At 40.2% G+C, this 17612-nt stretch overlaps 1 protein-coding gene across 1 annotated transcript in view; it reads left to right on the plus strand.

Moving 5' to 3' along the window:
- Positions 1-1910: 1910 nt before the first annotated feature.
- trhra (thyrotropin-releasing hormone receptor a) overlaps positions 1911-17612 on the plus strand; it is a 33723-nt gene continuing 18021 nt past the window's right edge. The window contains exon 1 of the mRNA XM_061916403.1: positions 1911-2762. Coding sequence (XP_061772387.1) covers positions 1965-2762 — 798 coding nt within the window. The 5' untranslated portion in view covers positions 1911-1964. The remainder of the gene's footprint in view (positions 2763-17612) is intronic.

A 17612-nucleotide genomic window follows, 5' to 3' on the forward strand; every position in this document is an offset into this window, starting at 1 on the left:
AGAAAAAAGACCATGTATTTTTTTAACCGGATTTCTGAACTCTAAATGGGTGAATTTTGGCAAATTAAACGCCTTTCTGTTTATCGGTCTTTTAGCGATGATGTCAGAACGTGACGTCACCGAGGTAACACACCCACCATTTTCATTTTCACATTACAAACACCGGGTCTCAGCTCTGATTTTTTCCGTTTTTTTGACTATTTTTAGGAACCTTGGAGATATCATGCCTCGTCGGTGTGTTGTCGGAGGGTGTAACAACACTAACAGGGAGGGATTCAAGTTGCACCACTGGCAAGAAATCTGCCGCCAGACCCCCATTGAATTTGCCAGAGTGTCTGCCGGCGATGCTAAGACAGACATGGCACAGAGATTTATGGATAACCTGCAGATGCATTTGCAACGATTAAGTCAACGAAATCACAAAGGTGAGTTTTGTTGATGTTGTTGACTTATGTGCTAATCAGACATATTTGGTCACGGCACGACTGCTAGCTAATTGATGCTAACATGCTACGCTAATCGATGCTAACATGCTATTTACGCTAGCTGTATGTACATTTGAAACTAGATACCCACATTTAATGGGAAACAAACACTTACCAATCGACGGATTTAAGTTGCTCCAGTGTCTCAAGATGCGAAAGTCCTGACCGTTTGGTCCGCACATTTTACCGGAGATGCTAATAAGGCAGCCATGCTATGGGCCACTTCATTAGGTACACCCATGCTATGGCTGAATAGCGTCAATAGCTATTCGCTCAATATCTTCAATTTCTTCTTCAATTTCGTTTTCGCTATCTGCCGCCATACTCCGACCATCTGTTTCAATACATGCGTAATCTGTTGAATCGCTTAAGCCGCTGAAATATGAGTCTGAATCCGAGCTAGTGTCGCTATATCTTGCTGTGGTAACCGCCATGTTGTTTGTATTGGCAGCCCTGTATGACGTCACAGGGAAATGGACGGGTGGATATAGCTATGGTGAAAATCCGGCACTTTGAAGCAGTTTTTCGGGATATTCCGGGAGGCGCAAAATTTTGAAAAAAACTTAGAAAAATAAAACAAGCCACTGGGAACTGATTTTTATTGTTTTTAACCCTTTTGAAATTGTGATAATGATCCCCTTTAACATCAATATTTATGGAACATGTCCACAAAAAAATCTAGCTGTCAACACTGAATTCTGCATTGTTGTATTTCTTTTCACAGTTTATGAACTTACATTCATATTTTGTTCAAGTATTATTCCATCCATCCATCCATTTTCTACCGCTTATTCCCTTTCGGGGTCGCGGGGGGCGCTGGCGCCTATCTCAGCTACAATCGGGCGGAAGGCGGGGTACACCCTGGACAAGTCGCCACCTCATCGCAGGGCCAACACAGATAGACAGACAACATTCACACACTAGGGCCAATTTAGTGTTGCCGATCAACTTATCCCCAGGTGCATGTCTTTGGAAGTGGGAGGAAGCCGGAGTACCCGGAGGGAACCCACGCATTCACGGGGGAGAACATGCAAACTCCACACAGAAAGATCCCGAGCCTGGATTTGAACCCAGGACTGCAGGACCTTCGTATTGTGAGGCAGACGCACTAACCCCTCTGCCACCGTGAAGTATATTTACAAAATGATTTTTTAATTGTTGCTATTTTAGAATATTTTCAAAAAATCTCATGTACCCCTTGGCATACCTTGAAGTACCCCCATTTGAGAACCACTGGTGTAATGAGTGTGTGGTGTGCTAGGAGGCAGTCAGGAGGGAGGCAGGCAGCTCCCATGCACACATGAAGAAGGTATGAACACTCACTGGGAATCAAGCAGGAGGACAAACTTCACTTCAGCAGAACATGGAGGAGAATATCAATTTGTCCGGATTATTTCAATTTTTAGCACATTTAATCTCGCTGGCTAGGATTTATTAACTTTTTTTTTTGTATGCAAAAAAAAAAAAAAAAAAGCCATAATGGATAACAACACGAGTGTTCTAAACGACACGACGCCGGCGGGCAACCAAACGCTGGGCGTGTGGAGCGACTACACGCCGGAGTACAAAGCGGTCAGCGTGCTTCTGGTGTGCCTCATATGCGGCGTGGGGATGGTGGGCAACATCATGGTCATCCTGGTGGTGCTGACCACCAAACACATGCGCACCCCCACCAACTGCTACCTGGTGAGCCTGGCCGTGGCGGACCTGATGGTGCTGACCGCCGCCGGGCTGCCCAACATCACCGACGCCCTGCGCGGCCAGTGGGTCTACGGCTACGCGGGCTGCCTGGGGATCACCTACCTGCAATACCTGGGGATAAACGCGTCGTCTTGCTCCATCACCGCCTTCACGGTGGAGCGCTACATCGCCATTTGTCACCCCATCAAGGCGCAGTTCCTGTGCACGCTGTCCCGCGCCAAGAGGATCATCATGGCGGTGTGGGCGCTCACCTCCGTCTACTGCGTCATGTGGCTCTTCCTGTCCGACACGGAAACTTTGGTGTATGACAACGTGGTTCTGCTCAGCTGCGCCTACAAAGTGTCCCGGAGTCAATACCTGCCCATTTACTTCATAGACTTCGCGGTGTTTTACGTGCTGCCGCTGCTGTTGGCCACCGTCCTGTACGGGCTCATCGCCAGGATACTTTTCCTGAACCCTCTGCCCGCACACCCTAAAGACAACACCAATAAATGGAGGAGAAGGACGAGCAATGGAGGAGGGAGGATGATCAATGCCAGCTCCTCCAGCAGCACCACTGCTGCTTCTCGCAGACAGGTGAGGGAACTTCATTAGCCTTCTTATTTCAACTGGTGTTCTATAGAACTGTGGTTCTCAACCTTTTTTCAGTGATGTGAACATTTTTTTTTTTATTCAAGTACCCCCCTAATCCATGGGTAGGGAACCTATGGCTCTAGAGCCAGATGTGGCTCTTTTGATGACTACATCTGGCTCTCAGATACATCTTAGCAGACATTTCTCAACACGATAAGTAATGAATAATTCCGCTGGTAATCACAGTGTTAGAAATAACGTTCAAAATATAACACATTCTCATGCATTTTAATCTATCCCATCCGTTTTCTACCGCACCTGTTCAAGAAGTCGCATTAATGGTAAGAATTATTTTCTTTATTATTGGTTAGCTTCAGGGCTTCACGGTGGCAGAGGGGTTAGTGCGTCTGCCTCACAATACAAAGTTCCTGCAGTCCTGGGTTCAAATCCAGGCTCGGGATCTTTCTGTGTGGAGTTTGCATGTTCTCCCCGTGAATGCGTGGGTTCTCTCCGGGTACTCCGGCTTCCTCCCACTTCCAAAGACATGCACCTGGGGATAAATTGATTGGTAACACTAAATTGGCCCTAGTGTGTGAATGTGAGTGTGAATGTTGTCTGTCTATCTGTGTTGGCCCTGCGATGAGGTGGCGACTTGTCCAGGGTGTACACTGCCTTCCGCCCGATTGTAGCTGAGATAAGCGCCAGCGCCCCCCGCGACCCCGAAAGGGAATAAGCAGTAGAAATGGATGGATGGATGGTTAGCTTCAGGTGGCGACTTGTCCAGGGTGTACCCCACCTTCCGCCCGATTGTGGCTGAGATAGGCGCCAGCGCCCCCCGCGACCCCAAAAAAAAGGGAATAAGCGGTAGGAAAAGGATGGATGGATGGTTAGCTTCAGAATAACAATGTTATTAAAAAGAATAAGATACCTGTCTCTTTGTAATGTTTGTTTGATCTTGAATGGGATTCTGCTGAAAATTGTAATTTTCCTGATGGAACTCTCCTGACGGAATAAACAAAGTACTATCTAATCTAATCTAATAAAATGTTGGTCTTACTTAAAAATGCTCGCATTTAGTTATATTCAATGTTAAAACAAATGATATGGCTCTCACGGAAATACATTTTAGAATATTTGGCTTTCATGGCTCTTTTTTTTAATTTTATTCAAGTACCCCCCTAATCCATGGGTAGGGAACCTATGGCTCTAGAGCCAGATGTGGCTCTTTTGATGACTACATCTGGCTCTCAGATAAATCTTAGCAGACATTGCTTAACACGATAAGTAATGAATAATTCCGCTGGTAATCACAGTGTTAGAAATAACGTTCAAAATATAACACATTCTCATGCATTTTAATCTATCCCATCCGTTTTCTACCGCACCTGTTCAAGAAGTCGCATTAATGCTAAGAAGTATTTTCTTTTTTATTGGTTAGCTTCAGAATAACAATGTTATTAAAAAGAATAAGATACCCGTCTCTCTGTAATGTTTGTTTGATCCTGAATGGGATTGTATAGCTCGGTTGGTAGAGTGGCCGTGCCAGCAAGTTGAGGGTTGCAGGTTCAATTCCCACTTCCGCCATCCTAGTCACTGCCGTTGTGTCCTTGGGCAAGACACTTTACCCACCTGCTCCCAGTGCCACCCACACTGCTTTAAATGTAACTTAGATATTGGGTTTCACTATGTAAAGCGCTTTGAGTCACTAGAGAAAAGCGCTATATAAATATAATTCACTTCACTTCATTGTGCTGAAAATTGTAATTTTCCTGATGGAACTCTCCTGACGGAATAAACAAAGTACTATCTAATCTAATCTCATAAAATGTTGGTCTTACTTAAAAATGCTCGCATTTAGTTGTATTCAATGTTAAAACAAATGATATGGCTCTCACGGAAATACATTTTAGAATATTTGGCTTTCATGCCTCTTTTTTTTTTTTTATTCAAGTACCCCCTAATCCATGGGTAGGGAACCTATGGCTCTAGAGCCAGATGTGGCTCTTTTGATGACTACATCTGGCTCTCAGATAAATCTTAGCAGACATTTCTCAACACGATAAGTAATGAATAATTCCGCTGGTAATCACAGTGTTATAAATAACGTTCAAAATATAACACATTCTCATGCATTTTAATCTATCCGTCCGTTTCCTACCGCACCTGTTCAAGAAGTCGCATTAATGGTAAGAATTATTTTCTTTATTATTGGTTAGCTTCAGGGCTTCACGGTGGCAGAGGGGTTAGTGCGTCTGCCTCACAATACGAAGGTCCTGCAGTCCTGGGTTCAAATCCAGGCTCGGGATCTTTCTGTGTGGAGTTTGCATGTTCTCCCCGTGAATGCGTGGGTTCCCTCCGGGTACTCCGGCTTCCTCCCACTTCCAAAGACATGCACCTGGGGATAGGTTGATTGGCAACACTAAATTGGCCCTAGTGTGTGAATGTGAGTGTGAATGTTGTCTGTCTATCTGTGTTGGCCCTGCGATGAGGTGGCGACTTGTCCAGGGTGTACCCTGCCTTCCGCCCGATTGTAGCTGAGATAGGCGCCAGCGCCCCCCGCGACCCCAAAAAAAAGGGAATAAGCGGTAGAAATGGATGGATGGATGGTTAGCTTCAGGTGGCAACTTGTCCAGGGTGTACCCCGCCTTCCGCCCGATTGTGGCTGAGATAGGCGCCAGCGCCCCCCGCGACCCCAAAAAAAAGGGAATAAGCGGTAGAAAAAGGATGGATGGATGGTTAGCTTCAGAATAACAATGTTATTAAAAAGAATAAGATACCTGTCTCTCTGTAATGTTTGTTTGATCTTGAATGGGATTGTGCTGAAAATTGTAATTTTCCTGATGGAACTCTCCTGACGGAATAAACAAAGTACTATCTAATCTAATCTAATAAAATGTTGGTCTTACTTAAAAATGCTCGCATTTAGTTATATTCAATGTTAAAACAAATGTTAGGCTCTCACGGAAATACATTTTAGAATATTTGGCTTTCATGCCTCTTTTTTTTTTTTTATTCAAGTACCCCCTAATCCATGGGTAGGGAACCTATGGCTCTAGAGCCAGATGTGGCTCTTTTGATGACTGGATCTGGTTCTCAGATAAATCTTAGCAGACATTGCTTAACACGATAAGTAATGAATAATTCCGCTGGTAATCACAGTGTTAGAAATAACGTTCAAAATATAACACATTCTCATGCATTTTAATCTATCCCATCCGTTTTCTACCGCACCTGTTCAAGAAGTCGCATTAATGATAAGAAGTATTTTCTTTATTATTGGTTAGCTTCAGAATAACAATGTTATTAAAAAGAATAAGATACCTGTCTCTCTGTAATGTTTGTTTGATCCTGAATGGGATTGTATAGCTCGGTTGGTAGAGTGGCCGTGCCAGCAACTTGAGGGTTGCAGGTTCAATTCCCACTTCCGCCATCCTAGTCACTGCCGTTGTGTCCTTGGGCAAGACACTTTACCCACCTGCTCCCAGTGCCACCCACACTGCTTTAAATGTAACTTAGATATTGGGTTTCACTATGTAAAGCGCTTTGAGTCACTAGAGAAAAGCGCTATATAAATATAATTCACTTCACTTCATTGTGCTGAAAATTGTAATTTTCCTGATGGAACTCTCCTGACGGAATAGACAAAGTACTATCTAATCTAATCTAATAAAATGTTGGTCTTACTTAAAAATGCTCGCATTTAGTTGTATTCAATGTTAAAACAAATGATATGGCTCTCACGGAAATACATTTTAGAATATTTGGCTTTCATGGCTCTTTTTTTTTTTTATTCAAGTACCCCCTAATCCATGGGTAGGGAACCTATGGCTCTAGAGCCAGATGTGGCTCTTTTGATGACTGCATCTGGCTCTCAGATAAATCTTAGCAGACATTTCTCAACACGATAAGTAATGAATAATTCCGCTGGTAATCACAGTGTTATAAATAACGTTCAAAATATAACACATTCTCATGCATTTTAATCTATCCCATCCGTTTTCTACCGCACCTGTTCAAGAAGTCGCATTAATGGTAAGAAGTATTTTCTTTATTATTGGTTAGTTTCAGAATAACAATGTTATTAAAAAGAATAAGATCCCTGTCTCTCTGTAATGTTTGTTTGATCTTGAATGGGATTCTGCTGAAAATTGTAATTTTCCTGATGGAACTCTCCTGACGGAATAAACAAAGTACTATCTAATCTAATCTAATAAAATGTTGGTCTTACTTAAAAATGCTCGCATTTAGTTGTAATCAATGTTAAAACAAATGATATGGCTCTCACGGAAATACATTTTAGAATATTTGGCTTTCATGGCTCTCTCAGCCAAAAAGGTTCCCAACCCCTGCCCTACTCAGAGCAAAGCATTTTTGGTTGAAAAAAAGAGGTAAATAAGTAAAATACAGCCAATATGTCATCAGTTTTTAATTTTTTAATTGTATAACATTGCAAAATATTACTCATTTGTAGTGGTCTTTCTTGAACTTTTTGGAAAAAAAGATATAAAAATAACAAAAAACTTGTTAAAAAATAAAAAAGGGATTAAATTATAAATAAAAGTTCTACACATAGAAGTAATTATCAACTTAAAGTGCCCTCTTTGGGGATTGTAATAGAGATCCATCTGGATTCATGAACTTCCATCCATCTATTTTCTATCGCTTATTCCCTTTTGGGGTGGCGGGGGGCGCTGGCGCCTATCTCAGCTACAATCGGGCGGAAGGCGGTGTACACCCTGGACAAGTCGCCACCTCATCGCAGGGCCAACACAGATAGACAGACAACATTCTCACTCACATTCACACACTAGGGCCAATTTAGTGTTGCCAATCAACCTATCCCCAGGTGCATGTGTTTGGAGGTGAGAGGAAGCCGGAGTACCCATGCATTCACGGGGGGAAACATGCAAACTCCACACAGAAAGATCCCGAGCCTGGGATTGAACCCAGGACTGCAGGACCTTCGCATTGTGAGGCAGACGCACTAACCCCTCTTCCACCATGAACTTAATTCTAAATATTTCCTCACAAAAAAAGAAATCTTTAACATTGATATTTATGGAACATGTCCACAAAAAATCCAGCTGTCAACACTGAATATTGCATTGTTGCATTTCTTTTTACAGTTTATGAACTTACATTCATATTTTGTTGGTCTTATTCAATAAATATATTTATAAAGGATTTTTGAATTGTTGCTATTTTTAGAATATTAAAAAAAAAAAAAATCTCACGTACCCCTTGGCATAGCTTCAAGTACCCCCATTGGAGAACCACTGTTCTATAGCAGTGGTTCTCAACCTTTTTTCAGTGATGTACCCCCTGTGAACATTTTTTTAATTCAAGTACCCCCTAATCAGAGCAAAGCATTTTTGGTTGAAAAAAAGAGGTAAAGAAGTAAAATACAGCACTATGTCATCAGTTTTTGGTTTATTAAATTGTATAACGGTGCAAAAATATTGTTAATTTGTAGTGGTCTTTCTTGAACTATTTGGAAAAAAAGATATAAAAATAACCAAAAACTTGTTAAAAAATAAAAAAGGTGATTAAAATATAAATAAGATTTCTACACATAGAAGTAATCATCAACGTAAAGTGCCCTCTTTGGGGATTGTAATAGAGATCCATCTGGATTCATGAACTTAATTCTAAACATCCATCCATCCATCCATTTTCTACCGCTTATTCCCTTTCGGGGTCGCGGGGGGCGCTGGCGCCTATCTCAGCTACAATCGGGCGGAAGGCGGGGTACACCCTGGACAAGTCGCCACCTCATCGCAGGGCCAACACAGATAGACGGACAACATTCACACTCACATTCACACACTAGGGCCAATTTAGTGTTGCCAATCAACCTATCCCCAGGTGCATGTCTTTGGAAGTGGGAGGAAGCCGGAGTACCCGGAGGGAACCCACGCACTCACGGGGAGAACATGCAAACTCCACACAGAAAGATCCCTAGCCTGGATTTGAACCCAGGACTGCAGGACCTTCGTATTGTGAGGCAGACGCACTAACCCCTCTGCCACCGTGAAGCCTAATTCTAAACATTTCTTCACAAAAAAAGAAATCTTTAACATCGATATTTTTGGAACATGTCCACAAAAAATCTAGCTGTCAACTAGAGATACGCGGTTTGCGGGTCGGGCGGGTCGGGCGGGTGACATGACGAAAAAATAGATTTTAAATAGATTGGGGCGGATGGCGGTTGAACCATTCGGAAATATTTGATATACATGGTTCAGGAATTGGTATCTTTTACCATTCAAAGAGCCTTGTAGGACCCGTCTCACAAAGCGATAGAGACATTAGGAGACGCAAATATTCTCTAGAATGACTACCGGCAGTCACCCAGTTAATAAGTATTAAGGCGTGCTATGAAGCCATTGGCTTTGTCGCCTTCTACAGCATGTACGATCTGCTTGTCAGTCCAGCAACATGTTGTGTGTGGCTTCCGCAGATACACGCACACAACAGCAAGGCATACTGGGTGACACAGAGTACATTAATGGTTGTGATATAAACAATGTTAACACTCTTAGTAATATGCGCCACGCTGTGAAGCCACACCAAACAGGAATGACAAACACATTTCGGGAGAACATCCTCACAGTAACACAACATAAACGCAACACAACAAATACCCAGAATCCTTTGCATCCATGAAACAGCCTGACTATTTCATACACCCCGCTAGCAGCAAACCAATTTGAGAACCACTGTTCTATAGCAGTGGTTCTCAACCTTTTTTCAGTGATTCACCCCCTGTGAACATTTTTTTAATTCAAGTACCCCCTAATCAGAGCAAAGCATTTTTGGTTGAAAAAAAGAGGTAAAGAAGTAAAATACAGCACAATGTCATAAGTTTTTGATTTATTGAATTGTATAACGGTGCAAAATATTGTTAATTTGTTGTGGTCTTTCTTGAAGTATTTGGAAAAAAAGATATAAAAATAACTAAAAACTTGTTGAAAAATAAAAAAAGTGATTAAATTATAAATAAGATTTTTACACATAGAAGTAATCATCAACATAAAGTGCCCTCTTTCGGGGATTGTAATAGAGATCCATCTGGATTCATGAACTTAATTCTAAACATTACTTTACAAAAAAATAAATCTTTAACATCAATATTTATGGAACATGTCCACAAAAAATCTAGCTGTCAACACTGAATATTGCATTGTTGCATTTCTTTTTACAGTTTATGAACTTACATTCATATTTTGTTGAAGTCTTATTCAATAAATATATTTATAAAGGATTTTTGAATTGTTGCTATTTTTAAAATATTTCAAAAAAAAAATTCACGTACCCCTTGGCATAGCTTCAAGTACCCCGATTTGAGAACCACTGGTTCTCAACCTTTTTTCAGTGATGTACTCCCTGTGAACATTTTTTTAATTCAAGTACCCCCTAATCAGAGCAAAGCATTTTTGGTTGAAAAAAAAGAGATAAAGAAGTAAAATACAGCACTATGTCATCACTTTCTGAATTATTAAATTGTGTAACAGTGCAAAATATTGCTCATTTGTAGTGGTCTTTCTTGAACTATTTGGAAAAAAAGACATGACAATAACTAATAACTTGTTGAAAAACAAACAAGTAATTCAATTTTAAATATGTCATGTCTTGTGATCATGTTTTGTTTAGTTATGTTCTGTTTTGCTTAAGACTCCATTGTTTCCTGTTTTTTCACTTCCTTGTTTGCTTCGTCTTTGGGGGACGGCGTGGCGAAGTAGGTAGAGCGGCTGTGCCAGCAATCTGAGGGTTACTGGTTCAATCCCCACCTTCTACCATCCTAGTCACGTCCGTTGTGTCCTTGGGCAAGACACTTCACGCTTGCTCCTGATGGGTCCTGGTGAGCGCCTTGCATGGCAGCTCCCACCGTCAGTGTGTGAATGTGTGTTTGAATGGGCGAATGTTGAAATACTGTCAAAGCGCTTTGAGCTCCTTAAAAAGGGGTAGAAAAGCGCTATACAAGTACAACCCATTTACCATTTACCATTCGTCACCCATCCATCCGTCCATTTTCTAACGCTTATTCCCTTTTGGGGTCGCGGGGGGCGCTGGCGCCTACCTCAGCTACAATCGGGCGGAAGGTGAGGTACACCCTGGCGGGGTACACCCTGGACAAGTTGCCACCTCATCCCAGGGCCAACACAGATAGACAGACAACATTCACACTCACATTCACACACTAGGGCCAATTTAGTGTTGCCAATCAACCTATCCCCAGGTGCATGTCTTCGGAAGTGGGAGGAAGCCGGAGTACCCGAAGGGAACCCACGCATTCACGGGGAGAACATGCAAACCCGTAGGGAACCCACGCATTCACGGGGAGAACATGCAAACTCCACACAGAAAGATCCTCAGCCTGGAATTGAACCCAGGACTGCAGGACCTTCGTATTGTGAGGCAGACGCACTAACCCCTCTGCCACCGTGAAGCCTACCATTTGTCACCATGCCAACCAATTAGTTTCACCTGTCATGTCACGCACCTGATTTGTTTTGACTCACGCACCTGTTCAATCACCCGTATTATTTAAATGATAAATGGGTTGTACTTGTATAGCGCTTTTCTACCTTCAAGGTACTCAAAGCGCTTTGACACTACTTCCACATTTACCCAATCACACACACATTCACACACTGATGGAGGGAGCTGCCATGCAAGGCGCTAACCAGCACCCATCAGGAGCAAGGGCGAAGTGTCTTGCTCAGGACACAACGGACGTGACGAGGTGTTGGTACTAGGGGGGGATTGAACCAGGGACCCTCGGTTTGCGCACGGCCACTCTCCCACTGCGCCACGCCGTCCCTAAACCGAAAGTTGCCAGGAAGTCAGCCTGGCGACTTTACCTCGGATCCCTTCATGCCATGCTACCTCTGATACTGTTCATAGTTTTGCTTCTTGCCATGCCACGTAAGTTTTTGTTATTTTATGTCACAGTTATCGAGTTTAGTTTCATGTTCATAGTTTCTGCCTTTGTGCAAGTTTTTGTTTTATTAGCCAAGTTTTTGTAGTTCCGCCTTGTGCGCGCCTTTTGTTCCTGTTTTTAATAGTAATAAATAAGTATGTCCCTATATTCATGCCTTACCCGCGCCAACTTCCCTTTGCCTTACGGAAAACAAACCCCAAAGTCCATGTTTTGACAACATAAAGATTTCTACACATAGAAGTAATCATAAACTCAAAGTGCCCTCTTTGGAGATTGTAATAGAGATCCATCTGGAATCATCAACGTCATTCTAAACATTTCTTCACAAAAAAATAAATCTTTAACATCAATATTTATGGAACATGTCCACAAAAAATCTAGCTGTCAACATGTTGCATTTCTTTTCACAGTTTATGAACTTACATTCATATTTTGTTCAAGTATAATTCAATAAATATATTTATAAAGGATTTTTGAATTGTTGCTATTTTGGAATATTTTTAAAAAATCCCACGTACCCCTTGGCATACCTTCAAGTACCCCTAGGGGTACGCGTACCCCCATTTGAGAACCACTGCTATAGAACAGTGGGTCTATAGCCTACCCCCATTTGAGAACCACTGCTATAAAGGACTGCATTTTATACAACTTAACTTTTGCCTGTCCCACTAGACCAGGCCTGGGCATTTAGTTTGACTCGTGTTGTATCGTTCATAGTTAATATTGTAAATCCCACATTCTTTATTTTCATGTACATTCTGGGTGTTTCATTCAGTAAAGAAAATGTAAAATTCCATTCCGGTTTTTAGCATTTGGACATTATTGTGAGGTTTTGTATTAGTGTTCCTAATAAATAGGTATAACGGCCCACATTCACATTTTTTTTCTCTAAATATGGCCCCCCGAAGAAAAATAATTGCCCAGGCCTGTTCTACAGGGTCATTTGACGCCACAGGCGAGAGTAGAGATGGAACAATCTAATAGATGTTGACATCCCAGTAACAACCACATTCATCACGATTATGCATTGATTAATTCCACCACAACATGTTTTTTTTTAAATCGCATAGACCGGTGGTTCTCAAATGGGGGTATGCGTACTCCTGGGGGTACTTGAAGGTATGCCAAGGGGTACGTGAGATTTTTTTTTAAATATTCTAAAAATAGCAACAATTTAAAAATCCTTTATAAATATATTTATTGAACAAATATTTATTCAACAAACTATGAATATAAGTTCATAAATTGTGAAAAAAAATACACTATTGCAATATTCAGTGTTGACAGCTAGATTTATTGTGGACATGTTCCATAAATATTGATGTGTTCTTATTTTTTCCTGAAGAGATATTTAGAATTGACTTAATGAATCCAGATGGATCTCTATTACAATCCCCAAAGAGGGCACTTTAAGTTGATGATTACTTCTATGTGTAGAAATCTTTCTTTATAACTGAATCACTTGTTTATTTTTCAGCAAGTCTCATCCGCAAACTCCGCGGATGAGACCGCAAACCGCGCATCTCTAGTTGACAGCTTGATTTTTTGTGGACATGTTCCATAAATATCGATGTAAAAGATTTCTTTTTTTGTGAAGAAATGTTTAGAATTAAGTTCATGAATTCAGATGGATCCCTATTACAATCCCCAATGAGGGCACTTTGAGTTGATGATTACTACTATGTGTAGAAATCTTATTTATGATTTAATCACTTTTTTATTTTTCAACAAGTTTTTAGTTATTTCTATATCTTTTTTTCCAAATAGTTCAAGAAAGACCACTACAAATGAGCAATATTTTGCGCTGTTATACAATTTATAAAATCAAAAACTGATGACATACTGCTGTATTTTACTTCTTTATCTCTTTTTTTTCAACCAAAATTTTTTTGCTCGGATTAGTGGGTACTTGAATTAAAAAAAAATGTTCACAGGGGGTACATCACTGAAAAAAGGTTGAGAACCACTGACATAAACCAACGGTTCTCAGACTTTTTTTCCACCAAATACCACCTCAGAAAACGCTTGGCTCTCCAAATACCACCATCATGACCAATATTACAATACAGTAGCATAGTACTAATTAAAAACAAGGCCAACATTTTTTTAAAGTATATTTAATATTTTTGGCCATGGCAACATTACACACGGTTTGAACAGTAACACTGTGTTTGAATATAGTAAGAAAAAAGACGATAATACAATTTTTGGCGCACCGCTAGATAGAGCCAGTGTTCTGTACAACAGTATAAGAATCACTGACAGACATTCCTTACTTATTTTGATGTGTTATTTATTACTCTCAAAAATACCATAACAGTACACAATAATGAATATGAACACATTATTTTAACAATAAATACATGAATAAATTATTGTTTTATTAAAATAAAAAATACAATTAACTTTGTTGATCCTCACAGGGGAAATTTTTATCCGGGAGTAATATTATACCAGAAATGGCAACAGAATTTTAGCTTTCATGTGCACGTACAAGCCAGTCTGCCCCACAAGAAGATGTAGAAAAAAAATGAACTTTTTGACTACAACTTAAAGATGCTATGTGTAATTATGTGGCCAGAAATGGTACTGCAACCACAGTCAAAATTATGTAGTCCTCTTCCACTCTCCAAGACTTGAGGTTTTCAGATACACAGCCGAATCCGAATCCTAATCCAAGGAACTTCAAATGGCAATCGAAGAGTCTTACGCTTTATGTTTCTCTTGTTTATGCTTCCTGCAAGATGGTTTACTAAGTAATTATGCCACATTTTACTGATCTTGATTAGCCAAATGTATTTGTAAAGTTACGCAGCGGGAGTCGGGACAGATTGTTGGCATTAACCTGGTAAAATGTCTAGTTTGAACGCACGGACAACCATCAAAATATTTATATATAATAATATAAGATATGTCAGGCTTGCCCCTGACTGTTTGTCTGTTTTAGTTTTTTCCTCTGCATTTCTCTGTTTCTTGTGTTTAGTATTTCCTGTCTTTTAGTTTCTGTCAAGTGCTCTTAATTTGTCAGCTTCCTGTCTTGGTCCCTGAGTGCTGTGTTCCTCCTCAGTGTGTTTAGTATTTCCTGTCCTTAGTTCCTGTCTAGTGCTCTTATTTTGTGCTACATTTTGTCCTGGTCGTCGTAGCGGTAAGCTGTTTTTGTTAGCCATAGCTATTTCCAGTTTTTCTGTTTATTATCCTCTAGCTTCCATGCTAAAGTTCCTTTTTGTTTCTTGTTAGCTTTTATGCTAAAGACCTTTTTTTTTTTTTATCCGCCCACGTGCGCGCTTTTGGTTTGAACCCTTTTGTTTGGTTTTGTCTTAGTATTTATATTAAAATCATGTTTGCTCACTTTATGCCTGCCTCCGTCTCATCATCATCATCATCATCATCATCATTTATTTTTATTCCTTTCATGAAAATGCATATTTACAAGCCACGTACAATTGACACTGTCATTGTTTTTTTTGTTTTTTCTTTCTTATACATTTCCATGATCAGAAAGGAGCAGATGGAAGAATTATATTCTTATATTTATCTGCCCCTTTTTTTAACACAAATTACAGTATTTTAGATGAATTATAACTGTTCCCTCCACCAACACCCAAACTCCAACATACTTTTCCATTTTCCTTTAAGCACTTTCACAATGACACGTCCAATCTAAATCAAAACTCAGTTTGATATAATTTCAGTTTTCTCTTTTTATAACTTTTTTTAAATACAAATATATTCTTACAGCTTTTTAAGTCTTTGTTTAGAGAATTCCATGCTTTCACACCAACAACAGACAAGCACATTTGTTTCAAATTTGTTCGCACTCTTGGATGTTTAAAGTCATACGGCCTTCTGTGGTTCTCATCTTCAGATGTGAACACAAATAACTTTTGTATGTCCTTCGGAAGAACTTTATTTCTCGCTTTGAACATCATTAATAGTGTATTCAATTCTACAATGTCTTTTAGTTTTAGTAATCTCTGCATCTTGGGGTTCGTCAACAAATACCCCTGACAAGATAGGCTACAGCACCCCCCGCAACCCCGAAAGGGACATGCGGTAGAAAATAAATGGATGGAATATATAATGCATTATATATCGCATAGACCTACTTGGATAGCAAGCCAAGGTCAACAGTAAAATTACCGCCAAATTTCGTCCAACCTAACTCCATGTTGCATCCAACCTGACACACTGTATTATCTTCCATGTACGCACATCACCATCTTTCTGTGCAGAGTACAATTCTATGAACCAACCCACGTTACGCATAAATCATATATCCTACCCCCATGTCAATATACAAAGTAGAAAATCATTACGTGTAATGCATTATATTGTGCCAAGCAAACACCCATCCATATGTGTTTGATGCATATACAGTACCAGAAACCGTAATTAGCCATGCTAATGTTGGAACGCATTTCCTCATCGTATCGGCATATTGAGAACGAAATAGGCACTGACGCTACCCATATGCACGTAGGTTTTATTTGTCGAAAATATATTTTGCCCTGTCAGTTGGATGACGCATCGACATACAAACATACTAGCTTTGTTAGACAAGATCATAGACTGTATTGGACAATACAGTTTGCATACTAAATTTCAATTTCCATGTATTACAAGTAATACGAACATCTAAATGCCTGATTTAACTATCAAGGAGGAAATGAGCCAGTTCGGCGTCAGTTGAAAAACTCTTCTCCGTCTCCAATCGTCTCCATCTTTCAAAGGCATCCCCGATACAAATCCTCGTTTTGTTCCTGGCTTTGTCATGAATAAGTGGAGAATCGTAACGACGCCTTTTAGATTTACTAAAGTCTGACATGTTTAATAACTTTACCTGAGGCAGTAGTTCGACAAAGATGGCGGTTTATAACTAGCAACCTGGATGTGACACACTCACAGATTTTATAATTGGTCAAACGACCATCGAAATGAAGACAATAACAATATTTCAGGGCTGTAAATCTAATTTTGAAATTAACATATCCCGGCTTAGCTACTGTTATCAGTTATAAAGGTATTCGAAAAGAACATGATTTATTAATGCCTTTTGACGTATCCGGGCCATTCAATTATGACTTGACATGCAGTTATTACATATGGCACCCTTAATGAAAATGGCAGTCAAACCTAAATCCACACAAACAGTTACTCTAAGGCAGGGGTAGGGAATCTATGGCTCTAGAGCCAGATGTGGCTCTTTTGATGACTGCACCTGGCTCTCAGATATATCTTAGCTGACATTGCTTAACATGGTAAGTAATGAATAATTCCGCTGGTAGTCATAGTGTCAAAAATAACGTTCAAAATATAAAACATTCTCATGCATTTTAATCCATCCATCTGGTTTCTACCGCACCTGTTTAAGAAGTCACATTAATGGTAAGAAGTATTTTATGTATTGTTGATTCGCTTCAGAATAACAGTGTTATCAAAAAGAATAAGAGACTTATTATACTCTAAAAATGTTGGTTTTGCTTAAAAATGCATGCATTTAGTTGTGTTCAGTCTTAAAAAAATATTATATGGCTCCCACGGAAATACTTTTTAAAATATTTGACTTGTATGGCTCTCTCAGCCAAAAAGTTTCCCGTTGGTTTTGCATAATACGGCCTTTTTAAATGAAGTCCTTGACATGATAAATAAATAAATAAATAAATGGGTTGTACTTGTATAGCGCTTTTCTACCTTCAAGGTACTCAAAGCGCTTTGACACTACTTCCACATTTACCCATTCACACACACATTCACACACTGATGGAGGGAGCTGCCATGCAAGGCGCCAACCAGCACACATCAGGAGCAAGGGTGAAGTGTCTTGCTCAGGACACAACGGACGTGACGAGGTTGGTACTAGGTGGGAATTGAACCAGGGACGCTCGGGTTGCGCACAGCCACTCTCCCCA

The sequence above is a fragment of the Nerophis ophidion genome, linkage group LG11 (assembly GCF_033978795.1).
Source record: "Nerophis ophidion isolate RoL-2023_Sa linkage group LG11, RoL_Noph_v1.0, whole genome shotgun sequence".
Classification (NCBI taxonomy): Eukaryota; Metazoa; Chordata; class Actinopteri; order Syngnathiformes; family Syngnathidae; genus Nerophis; species Nerophis ophidion.